General features: G+C 31.6%; 3 protein-coding genes across 3 annotated transcripts; all 3 read right to left on the bottom strand.

Moving 5' to 3' along the window:
• Positions 1 to 2281: 2281 nt before the first annotated feature.
• LOC114371849 (uncharacterized protein At3g50808-like) lies at positions 2282 to 5481 on the bottom strand. The gene is made up of 4 exons (XM_028329169.1): positions 5407 to 5481; positions 3923 to 4192; positions 2746 to 2892; positions 2282 to 2630 (listed from the first exon to the last, which is right to left on the bottom strand). Exons 1-4 carry the CDS (start codon positions 5440 to 5442, stop codon positions 2454 to 2456), a joined length of 630 nt encoding a protein of 209 aa, XP_028184970.1. The 5' UTR covers positions 5443 to 5481; the 3' UTR covers positions 2282 to 2453.
• Positions 5482 to 8272: 2791 nt separating this feature from the next.
• LOC114397980 (U-box domain-containing protein 21-like) lies at positions 8273 to 9948 on the bottom strand. Its single transcript, XM_028360077.1, has one exon. The coding sequence runs from the start codon at positions 9844 to 9846 to the stop codon at positions 8530 to 8532; it is 1317 nt and encodes a 438-aa protein (XP_028215878.1). The 5' UTR covers positions 9847 to 9948; the 3' UTR covers positions 8273 to 8529.
• A 6042-nt stretch (positions 9949 to 15990) lies between these two features.
• Positions 15991 to 20050, bottom strand: LOC114397970 (receptor protein kinase TMK1-like). Its single transcript, XM_028360068.1, has 2 exons — positions 17592 to 20050; positions 15991 to 16893 (listed from the first exon to the last, which is right to left on the bottom strand). Exons 1-2 carry the CDS (start codon positions 19879 to 19881, stop codon positions 16361 to 16363), a joined length of 2823 nt encoding a protein of 940 aa, XP_028215869.1. The 5' UTR covers positions 19882 to 20050; the 3' UTR covers positions 15991 to 16360.
• Between the last annotated feature and the right edge of the window lie 385 nt (positions 20051 to 20435).

Raw genomic sequence — 20435 nt, 5'->3', positions numbered from 1 at the left:
AGTGGATTTTGATAATGGATTTGTTAATAATATACTGATATCAATTCTCATAAAAAAATATTTTATTTTTATTTTTTTGAATTCTCGAAATTATTAATTATTATTGTAAAAAAGTTACAATGAAAATAAACATCTGATAGATGATAATGGATCCAGTTTAGTTACCCTTACTCCATTTCCCTCTAATTTCCTTCACCAATAGATTGATCAGCGTGGTTAATTGTGATGAATAAAGCACGTATTTGCAAAACGATACATAGTGCATATCACGTTTATTGATGAGTAAAATAATTGGTTATCATCAGCTTGCATTTTACTACATAACATAACTTATACGTCAACAGCAGTGTTAAAATAGTTTTACACAAAGTGGTGTATGACTAGATCTAGAAAATATTTATTGGATAAAATTTATTTAAATTTATAAAAAATTTATTCTCATTTTTATTTAATGAATATCAATTATTGTTTAGTAATTTTTAATAATTTTAATTAACTAGTGTTTAATGCACGGGCTTACTCATTTTTTTTTACTACTTTGTTTATATAGCCAATAAATTTTTTTTTAGAAAAAGATAATAATATATCTCAAGAAATTAGAAACTATAAAATTTGAAGAAAAAAAAGGGGACTATATAGCACATCGAATTTATTTTTGGAAAAAAGAGATAAGCTATCTCCAACAAATTAAAGACTATAATTTTTTTTAAAAAAATAAGAAAAAATGAATAAGTTATACATAATGTAAAGGATGAAGAAGATAAGGAAATATATATATATATATATATATATATATATATATATATATATATATATATATATATATATATATATATATATATATATATATATAAACAGTTTTTTTTAAAACTGTTGGGAATAATTAAAAAAGTATTTGTCATTTTTTCTATAAATTATAATATCAATAGCAACTTATTTTGAATATCTTATAATTAAGCATATTATTCTAAAAAGTAAAATGAAGTTTCAATATCTTTGGTATTAATTTTAAAAAGTAAATTAAAATAAGGATTTGAAATTATGGATGAAAAAGAGAAATCTTAAGATAAATAACTATTAGAAAAAAAATAGAATCAGATAAATAAGTGAAATGAGGTAGTTACAAAAATATTAGAGAAAGTTGTAGGTGAGTAGTTGCAAAAATTGATAAGATTGATAAAAAAAATTAGAAAAAGTTGCAAAATGAGATGCACATGGTATGTGTAAAGAGAGAGAATTCTAATGAGAGAAGACGTGGGAAAGAGTGAGGAGAGTGGAACAATGAGAGCACATATAAACGAATAGAAAGTTTATTAAAAAAATATGTTGTTAACACTTCTTGACTTCCAATGAGTTTCTCTTGTAGTAAATTATTTTCAATGACAAGAATAATTAAAAGTATTTTTTTGTTTAAAAGTATTTATAAGACTTATAATCAATCTCTAAGATAAGTTCTTTTAAAAAGTAGTTTTCAAGTAAATTTATACAAGTTTTTAAAGATAATTTATACAAGTTAAAAGTTTAAGAAAGATAGAAATAATAGTTAAAAAATGACTTAAAGAAGAATATTGAAAACAATAAATGCAAATGATATAGTTAAAGAAGTATCTGGAAAAAAAATCAACATGAAATTAAAGAAATAGAACAAGAATGTAAAATATTTCACTAAATGAATAGGGGAATTAATTACATATATTTGGATTTTTAAGAGGTAATAATCATGATAGTGTTGGACATGTAGGCTACCGGAGGTAAAATAGGTTAATTCATTTTGTCTTATTTTCAACTCTTCCTTTAAATGAGGCAGGTTAATTTGCCAACAAAAATAGGTCGAAAAATAAAACTCACTCCCTCTAGGGGTTGTCAAATAATAAAATATCGGGTTGACTTATCTAAATATGCTAAAAAAAAATGAATATGATATATTGATCACAACAAAACTATATCTAAGTATCCTCTTAGATTTTCATGCATGACCAAATGTTTATTATCTTCTTCACATCAACTATTTATTTCTAAAATTGTGAAATTTGAAGACTTAAAGGTCATTTCTAACATTTAGACAATTCACACTATGTTTCTTTAAAATGAACGAGTACTTTAACCATCCCTAGCAAACAAAATTGTTAGTGTTAATTATTTATGGTGTTAAGAGTACATGGCATGTCCTAAATGCCAAAAGTTTTTTTTTTGTTTCAACCACAAAATCTCTCCTTCCCGACAAAAAAAATACCAATAAAAGATCAATAAGGTCAAATATGATATAAAACCTGATGTAGTAGTGTCATGATAATAAAGAAGTACAAGCCACAAAATACCAAAATTCATAATATTTAAGAATTTCATCACAATATATAGCTGATAGGTTCACCGTCTAGGTCAATAAACTTTAAGATGTAATTTCTTCCAATATTTCATATTCAAATTGAGGATATGCAACCTACTTGAGGTTCTTAGAAGAAGGGAGCTCTATGGGGTATTCCCTTTCTTTTCCTTTCTCGTAGCTTTTGGGGTTCAGGAGTTTCCTCCTGCTTTTCTTGAGAAGGAGGAAGAGGAGGAGGAGGAGGAGGAGTCTGGATAGAAATGAAAGGAGGAACTGAATCATCAAGCTTACTTAAAACAGCTTTGACCTGAAAGTTCACATGTAAATAAGTAAGAAATTACAACTATATAGTTTACTTTAATAGCAAGAATGTCATCATGGAGGATAATAAATGGTTGTGGCTTTCAAATTGTTGTCATCACCTTGCAAGAAATAGAGCAATAGCGATATAAATCGGGTTCAGTCAATTTTCTATTGCAAATATTGCATGATGCCTCATTATTTGTTGTTGAACCGGAATGCGGGAGAGGATTCAGAGAAATAACTAGTCTCTTGTTGCATTTGTAAGGCTACAACAAAAAAAGGAACCAAATTCACACACATGGTTTAGATTTTGTTTAAGGTTATTCAAATATATAAGGCCATCATTTAAATTATATAAGCATCCGAGATTGCAGTAATGGTTGTTGAGAGGGGAGATATAATGTCATTTAGAAAGTTAGTTAATGTTAGACTAATTAACAGTAAAGAATGCAAGATGTTGCAATAGTTATTCAAAAATAATTTTTGTATATGTGATCCAAACATGTATTTTGTGATGCCAACTAAACTAACTTTTTTTTAGCTAATATGCCATGGAAGAAAAAATGATAACGAAAAAAAAATGAGGTAACCATGACATAAAATACTAAACACAGGAAAATAGTAGGTAAATAGCACACAATTAATTAGTTGTTTAAATTACAACTGAATGGAATGAAACATGATACAATAATGTATTCAGTTCCATTTAAACTTTATACTTTTCTCTCCCTCTTATTTAAGGAGTAAGGGATGGAAGGGTGTTTTCATTCTCATATTTATCAAATGTTCATTTTATTCATTTCTTTACCTACTTTTCATATTCCATTGTAAAATATCTAAAACAACATAACATTATTTTTTTTTTCTATCTCATTTTGCTCAATTACACTCATCATTAGATATCTAAATATGACATTTAGTGATTGTCCAACATTGTATGTAATGGCTTTTCATGCCACGGCAACATTGATACAAGTTTACAACTTGTTGATAATCACAGTTATTTCTGAAGTCAAATAACATAATTTAACGAAATTTATTTTAGAGCTAGCACTAAAAATAATCACTTAAGCTAAAGTTTGTCAAGGAATAATAGTATGGAAGAGTATCATTTACAACACAATTAATATAAAAAGAATAATGCATTCAAATCAATTTTCATTGTACTTGTAACATGATTTATTGTTGCATTTCACAAGATAAACAATCCAGATTCAAAGTCATAAGAGATAATGTGTTAGGAATGTTAAATATACATAAAATATTTAGTCTGAATAATAATATATCATATCATACCTGAATTTGTGAGCTGTCAATATATTTTTCCATGGTTGTAAGGGAGACAACATCCTTGTAAACATGCCTATAGATTTTAAGTATCTTGTGATGGCGATGAGGAGGCAACGTTACACAATATTGGCAAACTGACAAATTACAATTTATACAATATTTATTTAACTCATTCCTACGAAATGGATGAGATGGACATGAGTCAAAGAACGTTTTTTTCAGAAAAGCCTCAAGCCACCTTGGCTTGTGGATTTTACGTTGTGCCACTTGTTCATCCTACAAGGTAAAGCATGAAAAAAAATTATATCGAAAGTTACCAAAAAAAATTGAAATCAATGTTTATTTCATCATTGAGAGAGAGAGGTAAGACATTCATTTCTTAATAATTAATTTTTATTTATTAATTATATTTAATACATAATAAATTTATCATATTTAATAAATACAATATTTAATAATATTATTAATGTTAACTATATATTATATTCAACAAATACAATAATTAATACTTTGTAAGAAGAAGTCTATTTTAAAATTTGTTTTATAAGCTAATTAATTTTTTAAATAACCATAGAAATAATAATTATTCCAATATTTTTGTGTGTTTAATGAATAATTTTTATTTGATAATATATTTTTAATATATGTAAATTTATATTAGGAGTCATGTATTCAATAATATTTTAAATTTTAATTATATTATATTTAATAAATACCATTCAAGAAAAAAATTAACGTGTTATAGATGAGAAATATCCACCACTTTATTTCAAATAATTTTTTTATTACATTCATAAGACTTACCCAAGATCTTATATAAGGTGCGAGTTTAGTTTTAAATGAACAATGTAATTATACAAATATATATATATATATATATATATATATATATATATATATATATATATATATATATATGGATAGATAAATATAAATATGACAAATTACTAACATATAATTAGAGAAGCTTAATTGAACGTAAAAAAAAAGTTTAATTGAAATATTTCTTGCTATGATTGAGAGTGTACCTCATTTCAATGTAACAAAAAATTGTAATCAACGTTAAACAGCCTAAAACTTGTATAATTTCCTAAGTAACTCTTGACCTGTAAGCGTATAAATTCAAGAAACCAAATCTTCAATAAATTGGTTATTGCATGTTGTTTTTTTGGCCTAATATTAATCCAATTGCATTTATAACACTAAAATAGGATCCATATCATTCTCATCTCTTTATAGTTCTCAGGCATCAGATTGTACTCTGTAAATTCTTAATAAACAGAACTAAGCATGAAAAATGAATTTCATAAACGAGTTTATCGTTATCAAAATAACAAAAAAAAAATCACAATATTCCATTCACAATTTTTTTCGTGAAAGGGAATATGCAAAGAGAATAACTAGACCAAAGAGAAATTAAGTACTTGCTATGTACTACTCAATTTAACATGTAGAAGGTATACAAAAAAAAAATGTTTTTGGGCGCATACCTTGTTCACTTTTCTGGAGGAAGAGGCACTCATCATTTCCTTTCTTGCAAACTAAAATGCAAAATTAGATTAAAGTTTCAGAATGAAAATATGTTTAAGGAGGAATTTCATATTCAATTGTATGAATTAGACTAATAGCAAAGAAGCAAACGGAAGAAAGAACTACCCGAGGAAGCAACTGTTCTGATATGATGATTCCTTATTGAACCAAAATGAGTTCAAACACTTAGTGAAGAAAGACAAATAAAGCCAGCAAGGACAGCGGATGAAACGGAAGCGTTTTGTGTTCAACTTGTTTTTCTTATTAAAAGAATGTATGACAAGTATTTATGTGAGAATCGCATTAGAGCATTTATAATATATAATTGTTTAAATAAATTGTTTATCTAAAATTTGTGAGTCCAATCATATTACTTAGATTTTAAAAATTTACATAAAAATTTACTCAAATACTAAAATTATTAGAGTAAGTATTTAATTTGAGTCACATTAAATTTTATAATTAAAAAATAATTCTTTAATTGATAAAAATAAATTAAGCAATATTAATTTATATAAGCAACTTACTTAAATGACACTTTGTCAAATTATCTACTCCAATAGTAAAAATTTATTAAATAACATTGCTTAATTTTAAGCAAATCATAAAAAAGCCACGTTAAAAATGATTTATTCAATTTCATGACCCAAAAGAAATTGTCATCAGTGGATTTCCATTTCATCTTTAAGGCTTTAACTCCTAATTACTATCCTTCCTTAGAAAGACATTAATTTTTTTTTTGGTATTGAAAGACATTAATTTTCAAATACAGAAGAATCCATTTTACAGATGTAAATATTTATTAAGATAGAGAATACAAAGATAAAAAAAAATTACACATTTGAATGTAACTGCCAAATTTGACAATTGACAAAAACACCTTGGACTCATGATGATTTTTCAACAAATTCAACCTTGTCAGATAAAAGGAACAGAAAGAATGCATTATTTATTCAAAATGAGTCTTGCTAACCTTCGAACACTAATAAAGAATTAAAAAAATATTTATTGCAAAATTATAGAACACAAAAAATCATAAATAATAAAATTTTACCCACCTAAAAAAATTTAGTTTTTTAGTCAATTGAGACACTTGTCATTCAAAATATAACATTCAACTGAAACATTTTTAAACTATCATTGAAACGGTTTTAAGGTTTCTATTTCTAATCATGTTTAAATTGAAGTTTGCAAAATTAAGTTTGAGTTTAAAAAGTATATAGTTTTTTCTTCTTCTTCTTGATGGGCTAGACATTTTTTTATGTAGTCCAAGGCACTGAAAAAGGAAACACTTATATCCTTCTAGTCTAACGAACATAGCCCACTTCACATTCTTCATGCTTGTGTTCATCTAAAAATCTTTTGATTGTTCTCTCTCAGTGGTTTTCTTTTCTTTTTTCGCTAGTGTGTTTAAATAGTGATTAGACAACAAGCTTATATGGTTGTGGGGTGACATGTGGAGATTTTGGTGCACGAGAGAAATGCACCTGTAGTGATGGAAGAAAAAAAAACACGACTGGAAGTAGGATAGGATGTAAACAATCAACTCAAACTCTTGAAATTTGGATTTGACTTATGAAAAAAACTGATTATTTAAGTTTTATTTATTTATTTGATGAAGTCTAATAAAAAAAACTTAGATTTATATTGTTAAGAAATATTAAGTTTTAAATTTTTTTTGTTATATTAAATTTAAATTTGACTTTTTAGTTCATTTGTAACTTAATTATTTTTCTTTTATGAAAAATTTCTTAAATAATTTTTTAATTTATTAATATAATATTTAATATTTATTGAATGCTAGATAATTATCTATTGAGAAAAATAAACTTAGCAAGTGAAATGTGAAATTAATAAAAAAAATGTACTAAATAATTAATTTAACATTTTTAAGAGGTAAAATTGTTTTCACAAACAGAAAATATCATATATATATATATATATATATATATATATATATATATATATATATATATATATATATATTATACATATATATAAACTACTCATTCACAAATCTTTAATGTTAATCTTTCAAAACTTGGACTTCATTCATTTAAATAATAAAATTGAATCTTAAAACTTAAATTTACAAACAACTTGAATGAGTGATTAATTAAGAGTCAAATTCGAGTAATTCATGCAAAACTAGTTTCATGCAAAATTTTATTTTAATAGTTTGTATTATTTTTTATCCTTAAAACATTTTAAATAACATTTTTTTTACCGTTAAAAATACTTTTTTAGTTTTCAAAGCGTTGGAATATGTTAAGCTTAAATCGTTGCAAATAATAGTGGTTGCTGGTAACAATCTCACTGGTTCCGTTCCGGAGGAACTTACTACTTTGTCTATGCTTACTGAATTGAATGTTGCAAACAACCGGGCTTTCATGGAAAGGTGCGGAATTTTAGAAGTGATGTACTTGTGAATATAACCGTTAATATTGTGGAAAATGACTCTGAAGCTCGGTCTCCAACGGAAGAGAATGGTGGGAGTTCTTTCCTAGTGGTAGCAACTATGCTTGCTGCGATTGGGTTGTTTGTGCAGAGAGATCGATTGAGAGTTGTCATCAATTTACTATATATTAAGAAATGCTTTAGCAGCTTAATTAGAATAACTTTATTTTCTAAATTTTCTAATAGCCTATATGGATATAAGATGTCTTAGATTAATACATGACACTGATCAATATATTTATTTTGTTTTTTAAAATATATAGTGTATTTATAAATCTGCTTCCATGTATTTTTACTTCGAGTAGCCTTTCAATATGGTGCTTTAATAAATCCTTAATTAATAATCAAAACATACATAGCAATCCCCGGTTTGTAATAAACCAAAACATTTTCTTCTATTGTAATTTCTGAATTTGTGAATTACAAGTCCGTGTGTCTCAAATCTAAACCTTCCATGGAAAAAAAAGAATTTCAAAACTTCAATTGAGTGTTAAGAGATACAATTTGTATCCTCCGTATGTGTACGTCTTTGTACAAGAGTATTATATTCTGTTTCTACAGTATGATCAACCTATACAAAAAAAAAAGAAGTGAAATCAAATCTCATATCCTATAGCCAGATCAAATTAGAAGGGATTCTTCAAATGCTTGAAATCCAACGAAGAATGATGAACACACTCAGCTTTGCTCCTGCAACTATTCAACAACTTCAACAACTCCGTAGCCTTCTCTTTGGTTCCCTCACCACAACCCACTTGCAACAAAACAAGTAGTTTATGAAACACCCCCATTTGAAGCGCCTCAATCAACACCCCTTCTTCAATATTCTTGTCACAAAGCTTCCAAAGAACCGAAACCGCGAAGCTTGAACACAACTCAGACACCCTCAAGAGCTTCTTAATCACAAGAGGCAAAGTCAAAGCATTAGCCTTTGCCATCTCCACCCCTTGCTTGCAATCACAAACGCTATCCAACACCCCCAAAGCCTTCTCACACACCCCTCTCTCCGCATCAACAAGAACCTCCAACACCACATCAACCAAACCCAATTCCACAAACCTTTGACAAGTCGTCACGCCTCTTTTATTATTAACCAAGTTGAAAATCGTTGACAAGCAGGCCTTGGTGGAACCACTCCCAACAGGCTCCTTAATCATGTTAATCAAAGCCTCAAAAACTCCTACACATTTCACCAAAGCCTCAACATGCATTTCCTTAAGAACCAAAGCAGCGTTTTGCCTTGTGGATAATTGTTTACCGTTCATGAACCAAACCATGCAAGAGATAGAACTCGATGACCCCAACACGGATCTACCCTCTTCAGAAAGAGGACGCATCCATACCAAAGCACCCAGAATCTCATCCAACACAACCACGTTCTTCTCAATTAACAACCCACGCGATGAGAAAGAGTTGAAAGCGTTCGCTAGTGCTAAAGCAGCACCGTTAGAAACTATGCATCTCTTATTTCTCTCACTTTCCCTTCCCCACGCTTTAATTTTGCTCACCAACTCCACGCACTTGTTCTCGTCCCCGTGTTGCGCCGCCGACAAGATCCTCGTACACGTGTCAGCAACCTCGTACGGGGTGACGGGGATACGAGGAGTGGGGATCCGTTCGATGCCGTGGGAACGGTGCTCCACGCACCAGTCCTGGATCATCCTACGGATGGCGTGGTTCGGGATCATGTCGAAGGTTGTCAACTCCGTTTTGGTGACCGGGCACGTGCGGTTCCCGGACTCGATCCACTTCTCGATGCTGTCGCGGTCGTAGGTTATGCCCGTGGAAACGGTCACGGGGTCCTTCATCATGTCCAATGTTACCGGGCACCGGAAGTGGGTGGGGATCGCAATGTCTATCTCCAAGTCGCCACCGAAATTTTTCAACTCTTTCCCCTTTCTGGCACGCCGGAACACTCTCCCTTTTGTCCATGACAAAACCATGTTGCTATAATAATAATAATAGTAAAATTTTCGATTTTTTGTATGTATGCTTGTTGGGTAGAGCTTAGAAGAATTGTATGTGAATGTTATGAAGGAAAGAAAGTGGTGAGTGTTTGGTATTTTATAGTACAACATGCTTTGTGGTACATGGGTCAAAGCTTGAGGTAAGACCGTGAGAGAGAAATAGTTCAAAGAGTTTTTTTTTTTTTTTTTTTTTTTGTGTGTGCGTGTGTGTGTTAGGACTTTGGGATTATTGTTTGAACGTTGAAGTTTGAAAGTTGAAAAGTCACTCGGGGTTGGATGATTTTGAAATGGGTTAATTAATTAATTAAAATAAGGAAGTGAAGTAATAGTAGTATAGTTGATGTTGTTGTACCAACAAGACGCGGACGAAGTTGAATGGCGTGGGTTTGGAGCTGACTGAGACTGAGTCAGCAAAGGTCGGTGTGCTGACTTGCATCCCTATCTAAAGTTTGCATTTACAATTTGCAATTGCATCATTTGCATGCATGATCTTTGTTTTTTACTAGTACAATAATACTGTTTTTTTGGCTTTTTTGTTTGCAGTTGTAACATTCGCGTTTTCTTTTTTATACTCCTTATTCTTTTCTGATTTTGGCATTGGATAAGTCTACCGGTGCATGCCTATGTGTGTTTAATTTAATTTGTCCCCGCCTTATAGGGAAACATGGCTCGGTGCTTCGTACTTTTAGAAAAAAAAAATAGAAAAATCTTTTCATTCAACACAAATGAAAGGTGCAGCCAATAGCCATGCCAATATAAAACATGCCTCATTTTACTTTGATTTTACACGTTGCGAATTGATATTTTAAAAAGGCGTGGAAAGAATTATAGTATAAAAACTAGGCAAATTTACAAGTACTATATGAAGTAATCAAGATTTATATCATTATATGACGGGTTTTTATAGTAATTTACAATTACTACCATTTTAATTTCTACAAATGCATTGTGTAGTTTTTGTTACATAAATTATATTGTAGTTAATTTTATTTAAATTTCAAACAATATTATAATTATGACAAAAATATTTTAAATATAATAGATAGAATGTGTTAAAGATTAAAAATAATATAATATTTAATCTGATCATAATAGCATAATTAGAATAAAAATAATTAATTTAATTTAATTTTAAAAATAGTAACTATTATAACTTAAAATAAAATATGGTTTAATTTAAATTTGAATATTAAGATAATAACTCTCATGATGAAAAATTAGATTTGAAAACATTTGTAAAATCATAAAAAAAACTAATATCAGTCTCATAAATTGTGTAGAAATTACTTGTATATAATAAGAGAAGAGAGTTAATATATAAAAAAAATGAATTAGTGGAAGCAAATAAACTTTCAAAGTTAGTATAGTAGAAAAGTAGATATAATAATACAATTACTAAGTAATAATACTTTTCAAAGTTTAATTTTATGATTTAATTTTATATTTGTTTCTTACTTTCTTTGTTGCGAACTTGAGAAATAGGGACACGAATGTTCAAAGAGAATATAGGAAGGTTAGAGAGGCTCGCAAGTCGCAAACTTCAATCAAAGAGATGCTTTAGAAACTTGGCAATGGAGGAACTTTATGAAATAGTAATTTATATATTTCTAAAAAATAAACAAATCCTCATTCTATTAGATAAAAGTATATATGAAATAGAATATGAAAAAACAGTTATAAAATTGATGTAACTGCTCTTTTAAATTATTCATGGAGTCTTATCGACAACTAATATTCTTCCTCGTTCTTCGCTTGGCAGTATTATCCATGTAATTAATTATATTTCTTTTAAAGCATTAATTATTTGTATAGTACAAAATATAGCATAAATGTAAGTTATGTGATGAGTGTCTAATAATGAAAAATTGGATGTTCACGTTGGATAAAATTTAATTCAACTTGAAATATATGGATATTGCCATGCAGAGAAGATGATATATTCTATATTCTTGCTTAGCTGTTGGCTTGTGGTCGCTGATCCAACTGCACACAGCAGTATACGTGGGTTGAACTTTTGACTTCTACCACACTCCCATTACCTACCTTATTGTTCTCATATACGACTACGAGACCTCGTTTTTTGTTCCTGTACCATTCAAATACACGCCTTCTTTGAACTTCAAGCTTTGTAGGATTACATTATTTTTTGGGGGAAAAAAATGTAAATTATATTAAATCCAAAATGATACAATAATAAACGGGACATACCCCACAGTTAAAGAAAATCAAAAGTCTCCCTAATACAAGAAGACCTATATCAAGATGCTACAAATGTAACAGGTGCGCTTGTCTATACATAAGAAATTTAATCTTGCTAATAACATCTATTACAGAAAATTGATAATCTTAAAAAATCAGCTTGTTCCTAGACAGCCAAATGCAGTAGACTGTAATTACTATAGCCAGACAACGTAATTTTCCTTGAACACTTGATGTGGATCTGCCCCTAATTAAAGAGTCAGTAATGCGTGATAAAGAAATGAAATTTCTACGAAAAGGTAGAATTACATTATTATACATATATGGATATACAATCCTATTCTAGGTACAGTCTAATAAATATGATCATTCCTTTTGTGTTTTTTTTCCTTCTTTTGTTATTTTAATCACATGTATCTTCTGTTATCAAAGATTATTTTACTTTAATTAAATAAAATTATTATAAATGATAAATTTTCTTTTTATGTATTTTATGTAATTACATACACAAGATTCAAATTTAAGATTTTTTTAAAATTAGAACAATTATGTATCATTTAATTCACACACTCGGTGATAAATATAACCATCTCTATATGTAAGTATTTGAATCTTTATTAATCCCTCTGTACTATATCCAGCCTCATTGGTCTCAATAAAATGCTTTAAATGCTTTAAATATTATTTTTAATCATATTAAAATTTCATCTTAGTAGCATATATTAAAATTGGTGATCTCCTAAATGTGGATTTAGTTACATATATTCGAAGAGAAATACAAAACAAACGAAACCCATAACACAATCTATAATATAAGAAAAATAGAATTAAAAGAAAACTAAAAAAACCCTTTTAAGAGAAGTTGATCTTCAAATCTTTAAAATATGAAGTCTTCTCGTGTATTTCCAAAATAACAACATTTTATCCTCATGATGCACTTGAGAAGCTAAGAAAGAGTGTGAGACAATTCAAAAAACGAACAAAGATTATCAAAAGATATCGATAGAGACTTATAATCACCCAATAGTGTCATAACTCGTAAGTCAAGAATGGGTTTCAAATAACCCAAGTTGGACCTAGTCTACGAATTTAGTCCAAATGGCTTGGCATGGCCGTGTCAGAAATAGGCAAAATCATGTCATTTCTAACAAAACAAATCCATGCAGGCTATTGACATGGTCATGTTAAAGGTTTAATAGCTAAAACACATTTGAAGGCTCAAAAAGGAAGAGGGTGTGTAAGTGCCAAAAGTTTTAATGTGGCCTCACGTGTCAAATGTCCTTGTTTCATGATGTGTCTTTCAAAAAAAAATAAAATGCATACTATGTGGAGTTGGGGACACATCAATTGTATCTATCAAAATAATTTTAAACCGAAACGCAAATTTGTTTTATTCATGTGTGTGCTTGGTTAAGTCTTAAAATTCATGATCAACTGAAAAATATGTGTTCCATGACAAAATAAAAAATAAAAAAAAATAATATGAGGAAATTTTTTTTAAAATCATCTCTTTCAAGAACAGAACCCAAAACGTTTTTTTTAAAATGCTGATTTTTTTCTTATTTTTTTCAGATTTAGAATATATATATATATATATATATATATATATATATATATATATATATATATATATATATATATATATATATATATTAAGTAAGGCTAAATTGGTCTGCTAACTTGATATAAGGCTGAGCCAGCCCATTTTGACTCTCTGGTCCGTTGGGCTGGGCCTGGCGACTCATTTTGTAATTCTATTGTTTTATAAGCTTTCACACATGATTACATAAATACTTATGTTATATTACAAGATAAATTTAAATACGTTGCAAATAAGTCTTTCACAACATGTCTAAAGAAAAGGCCTTTCAAAACAAAAGCCTAATGCTTCTTACCATAAGATCTTTTTTAGAAGAAAAAAAGTGTTCAAAATTATCTTCATTTAAAAAAAAATCATTTTTTTATCGTCAAAATAAAATGTTTTGTACAAACCAAAATATACGTGCATTCTACGATTTGATTATCGGGGCAAATAATTTTTTACACAGAAATAAACTGCGCATGCTTTCATACATAAAAATATATTAAAGTTTCTTAACTTATTTGATTGTTGAAGCAAATTTTAAATGACACATACAAAAATTCAATTAAAATGTATTTATTGCAAAAAAAAATGATAAAGGCGGGGTTCTTTAAAGGGTAATTGCTAAAATTAGTTCTAATTCAAAATAGGGAGCAGATAAAATAAAATACTCAAATAATTAAGAACGATGATTTTTCTCTTTTAATTTCTGTTTGAAAATTTATGGAACTGTGGACTACAAACTCAAATCTAAAGTTACCAAAATTACAATCAGTGCTTAACAACAAAATTAAAATTTTATATTAAATTTAAAGAAATTGGTCCAAGACTTAAGATGTATTAATTCATTGGCTTGATTATATCAGGTTGAAACTTAAAAACTTAATGAATGATAAATGCTTATTCTCATACGAAATGTTTCGGTGAGACGAGTAAACGTAGATGAATTTAGTTGTCACTGCAAGTATTGTTGACTGGGTGTTGCGCCATGATTTGCTCAATGTCAATTTGTTCGTTCAGACATTCTGTATATTTGTGTCTTTTGTCAACTTTTGTTAGTATCAGCATCTAAAAATAATTTTAAGTAATTTAAAGTAAACATTTCTACTGAAAAAACATTCAATACATAAAATAAATAAATATTTTTAATTTCTTTTTACTTTTAAACTCTTAAAGTTAATTTTAACGACTTATGTAAACAAAATTTTTATTTAACATCCTACTTGTCACCTTTACCCCTACCGTTAAACTCTAAACCACTCCCAAGGTCCTATGATTTTTTTTTGTCATATTGTTTTATTATATTATATCATGCATATTAATTTATTTCACGATCAAAATTTCTTGTAATGGGATGTTCATTTCTCTTATAAATATAGTATTGGATAAAAAAAATTATTGTTTTATGTAAATAAATAATCATGTATCTTGTTACATTAAATGTAACTACATACATGTGTCGTATCTTGCATCTTACATTAGTGTGTTAAAGTAAATTTTAAATAAAGTTAAAGTTGATATAATACTACATATAGTTACTTATTTATATAAACTACTACTAATAAATAATTTATTACACTAAATATTACACGGAATTTAGTATAGATGAGTCAAACTCTCTCTCCCTCTCTCTTTCACCAAAAGAGAAGATAATGCAGTGACTGACGGCATAGTTGGTTTGGCTCATAGTAAACCTCTTCTCCTTTGGTGTAATGCTTTGTTGACATTTTTGGTGTTTCTTTATCTTGTTGTGTATCCTAACTTAAAATTAAGAGGTGAGGATAGACTTTATTTATGAAATTATCTTTTGTTGACTGATAAAAGGGGACCTTTCATTTTGTTTATGTTTTCTCCTCCTTTTTTTATTTCTTTCTAATGTGAAAGCTTAACTAATAAGAAACAATAAAGTGATTTGTGGAAGCCAGTTGGAAAGTTTGACAGACACACACAGGACACAGGTTTTAATCTTTTGGCTTAACTTGCACTTGCCTTTTGCCACACTGTCACCATTTCATTCGAGGCAACCCCAGCAGCAGCAAATAATATTTGGTTTTTTCTCTCTTTCTTTAACTACTTCCTCACCTGTCTATTTTGTCCATTTCACAAATTCATATTCATCCAAAACTTACTTCATAAACGCCAGAGTCCCTGCAACATCCATATGACAACAACCTTGTGGCGTGTAGCTATAAAGTTGTATTCTCTCATAATTTTGAAATCCCCATCGCATAAAATGAAACAAATTTAAGTTGTGGATTTTCAAATTGGTGCCAGTTGTTGTATTGATCCTCTTGTGTCATTTGCAATCTACATGCACTTTAATACAACTTGCAACCAAATTGGTTCGACAAGTGTTAATGTAATTAAAGCAAAACTAATCACACTACAAGCTAAAGCTACAAACTGGAAGTTCAATAGTGATATTTGATTTACACATCTCAAAATTAACTCAAAAGGGGGAAACATGAATGTGAGATGATGAAAAATACATCCTCAGCTGAGAATCTCTTCCCAGCTTGTCAGCAAAAATCCTTAATAAGTGCTAAAGAAGGTGTGAAATTAATCATGGAGGAGATGTGGAGAACTACACCATGAAAAAAGATATAAAAAAAAAAAAGTTCACAAAAGAAAAGCCAGCTAGAAGCAAGGACTGAAGAATAAACATGCACACTAAAGAAACACCTTAGAATTATTTACAACCAAGCATGATCACCTACCATCTGCTGATGTGAAAGAATCAGCAAATCCGTAAGGGCGAGTAGGTATACTTGTCTGTGTGTTATCCAAGCTTGGAAGTAGCGAAGACGAAGAAGATGACTCCATTTGGCTTCTACCTTCGTAAGCTTGCCACTTCTTTAGTGCTTGTGGTAGGGACATGTCAAGGTCAATGCCATATATATCTTCAGAATTCTGATCAGATGGTTTCCAGAGTTCCACAAGAGAAGAAAGCACGTTGACAGCATGACCCATGTCAGGCCTTTGATATGGCTCCCTCGCACAGCAGTGGCCGGCTAACTCTGCTACTGTGTGAATGCTAGCAAGCGTTTCCTCATTGAGCTCCATGGCGGAGTCTATGGCCATGCGGAATGAGTCCTTATTTATGGACATTTTGCGGAACCATGTTACAAGGTGCATGCTATCCTCGGGTTGAGTCTCATCAAGTGCTTTCCTTCCTGTCATGAGCTCCATCAATATTACCCCAAAGCTGAACACATCAACTTTAGTTGTCACACGGCCAGTAACTGCAATCAGATAGCCATTTGCATGGCGGAGTTAGAGATGTATGCCCAATAGTCAATGAACATCCAACAAAGATTAAACACAAGCATTCAGAATTTTTATGCCACCATGCAAAGAAATCAGGTTACAAACATCAAGTCAATCCAAATACTCCATGTCATCAAGACAAGATAAATCCCAAGGGGAAATTAACATTCTGAAAGCAAGCTAACAAATTAATGTATTAGAAGCAATAAACATGAATAAAATGGATGCAGCGGTTACATTCTTGAGTCTTGACTTTCGAGTACAGGATGAGTTTGTAAATAGTAATAAATGGTTTTACTTGACTTCCAAGCAACAGTTCCAAGTTGTTAGAAAATAGCTCTTTCTCCTATCTCTTCATCAGTAAATTAGTCAAATCTTGGCACATTTGGTTAGAAAGTAGATAAGAGAAAAATTTGTCTTATTAGCTTCCTAAGAAGAAATGATTGTCTCCAGTTGCTTTTAAAGTATCATGGATCCTAGCAGGCAATAAATATGCAAATCAAACTAGATTTTACTATGGTATATTTTTCCCAGGGAATCTAGGACACTAAGCCATTGACTTAAAATATATTATCTTATTATTCCTACTGTTTATTTGGAAAAACTAACTAAAAACGGCATTATCTCAAAAAGACATAGTGCAGTGAAGGGAAGTTAAAAAACTAACAGATACCTGCATACTCTGGCGCCAAATATCCAAAAGTTCCTGCAATTCTTGTTTCTATAGAGGCTTTTCCTTCTGGAGCAAGACGGACAAGACCAAAATCTGCAACCTTTGCCCTCATATCATCTCCAAGGAGAATGTTTGAAGGTTTTAAATCCCTATGTATGAAGCTTTGATGGGCCAAGCTATGCAGGTACTCAACACCCCTTGCCACATCCAAGGCAATTGTCAATCTTCTATTCCACTCCAGTGGTTCTAGTCCTTCCTCTGGCCAATTAAAAAGATGGCTACTCAACGTTCCCTGAGGCATGTACTCGTACACAAGAAGCTTCTCATTCCCATCCAAGCAGTAACCAAGAAGGGCAACAAGATGCCGGTGGCGAACCTTAGTCAAAACAGCAATTTCGGACTTGAATTCTGTCGCACCCTTCCCAGCTATTGCCCCACACTCCATTCTTTTCACCGCAATTCTTGTACCATCATGGAGTTCACCTCTATAAACCGTTCCAAAACCTCCTTGTCCCAGAACATTCTTCTCACTGAAATTGTCGGTGACGTTCTTCAGAACTTGTATGGAAATGACCATATTTCCTGCTTCAACCATTTGAATATCACTTGCCTCACTGCCAGGCATGGTTCGCGTTTCACTGGCAGCACCAACGTTGACACTTGAACCAGCTACGGTTATCTTTACACTCTCATTATCGGATCCTGAATGCCTAGGATGAATAACAAGGGCATTTGGGCTCTGGACCCTGCTCAGCTTCTTTTGCTTCATCCTAAACAAGCAGAAAACCAAGAAACCAATCATTGAAACCACAAACACAGCCCCAATCACTGAAAACACAATTACTCCCACACGGGAAGAAGACTTTTTGCCACCATTTCCTGGACCCCCGCCACTTTCTCCCTTGGCATTGGGAGCCATTGGAGACACCGGACCCTGCGGGGATAAACTACTCTTATCCTTCCCTATATCAATGTTACCACTTGTACTCACAACTACATTTTTCCTAAAACTTGGCACCTTTCCATAAAGCTGATTATTCGCAACATTCAATTGAGTAAGCGCAGGTAAAGTAGCAAGCTCCTCCGGAATCGAACCAGTGAGATTGTTATCAGCTAACATTATCCTTTGCAAGGATTTAAGTTTAGCAAAGTCAGGCGATATCACACCACTAAGTCCCATCTTCTGAAAATTAACAACCGTTATATTCCCATTACTACATGTAATCCCAATCCAATCACCACAGGGATCATTTCCCTTCCAACTCTCAGCAAACCTTTGAGGATACCCCACAACCCCAGCAACAGAAAGAAGAACATCCACCCTGGGATCACAATCACCCGGACTCGGCAAGCAAAAACTATTCGAATCCTTAATATTATCCACCACAACCCCATCAGCAAACACCGGCATTGGACCCTGAAACAAATTATTAGTCAAGTTCACAACTTTAAGCGTCTTGAGACCCACCAATAAAGTCGAAACAGGACCAGTGAACCTGTTATCCCTCAAATTCAAATCACGCAAGCTCTTCAGCGCGGACAAATCAGGCAAGGGACCCGTGAAAGCATTAGATTGCAACCAAACTTGGGTCAAGAAAGTCATGTTCTGCAGAACCTCAACACTCCCACCGAGCTTGTTAACACTCTTCTGTCCATTCACCCACAGAGATTGAATCTGCGACCCAGAGAAACTCAACGGAAAAGTTCCCTCGAGGCTGTTCATAGCCAAGTGCAAAAGCGTCAACCCGGGGAAAACATCAGAGCTGAAGAAGTCCGGCATGGTGCCTCTGACGTTGGCCGAGTTGGCAGAGAAGTTCTGAAGCCCGGAAGCGTTTCGGAGACTCTGAGGAATCTCCCATGGCTCAAACGGGTTGTTGTCTATCTCCACTGCCTGGAGCTGCGACATGTCGGAGAAGAAGTCGGCGGGGACGGCGGAGAAGCGGTTGTTGCTGGCCACGAAGACGCGGAGGCTGCTTAAGCCGTTGAGGGAAGGTAGTGGGCCCGAGATGTTGTTGTATTGGAGCTCCAAGTGTTCTAACTGGGTGAGCTTCTGGAGGGTTGTTGGGAGGGTGCCTTGGAGGTTGAGGCGCCCGATTTGGATCCGGGTGACCCGTTTGTTGTCGGAGCATCTGACGCGGGCCCACTTGCACGGGTCCGGGTCGGACCAGCCCGGCGGATTGAGGCTGTTCTTGAGAGCCAGCATAACAGAAGCATCATCATCTTCTTGAGAGCTTGCCAAGAGAGTCATCATGGTGAAGACACCAATGGCCAACAAGGCTAAAGGTTTCATCTTTCTTGTATTAGCTGGTTTCAGAGAGAGAAAGAGGGGGGGTGTAAACTGTAATGTGGTGGAATAAGTAAGTAAGGTGGTGGTGGAGATGGGGAGTACATAGAAATTAGAAAACAAAAGTGTTGGGGTTGGGAGAAGAGAAGGGAGAAGTGCACATGGGAAGTGGGGCCCAGGTATCTGCCTGTCATGACCACTGCTGATGAGGAGAGATTGAGAGAGGCTGTACTGTCATCAGTGGGTGTGATTCTGGTGCATGGGCCCTCTTCATTTCATTTTCATCATAATATATAAATAAATAATAATTCTCAGATTGAAAAAAAAAATAGTGTATAAATAATTGAAAAGCATAGTTCGAAGTAATGAATCGTATGATTGTTCGAATATAGGTACCGGGGATAAATGGCAATTGGCATCTGTAGGAAATATTTTTTAGAAATAAATAAATAAATATATATATACTGTTAGGAAGTTAATAAAAAAAGAGAAAAATGTTTTCATAAAATAGTGTACAAATAATCAAAAAACAGAGTTTGAACTTTCAAGTTATAATTATC

The sequence above is a fragment of the Glycine soja genome, chromosome 2 (genome assembly GCF_004193775.1).
Source record: "Glycine soja cultivar W05 chromosome 2, ASM419377v2, whole genome shotgun sequence".
Taxonomy (NCBI): Eukaryota; Viridiplantae; Streptophyta; class Magnoliopsida; order Fabales; family Fabaceae; genus Glycine; species Glycine soja.
Note: the sequence above shows the minus strand (reverse complement) of the source record. Positions and strands in the feature narration are given on the sequence as shown.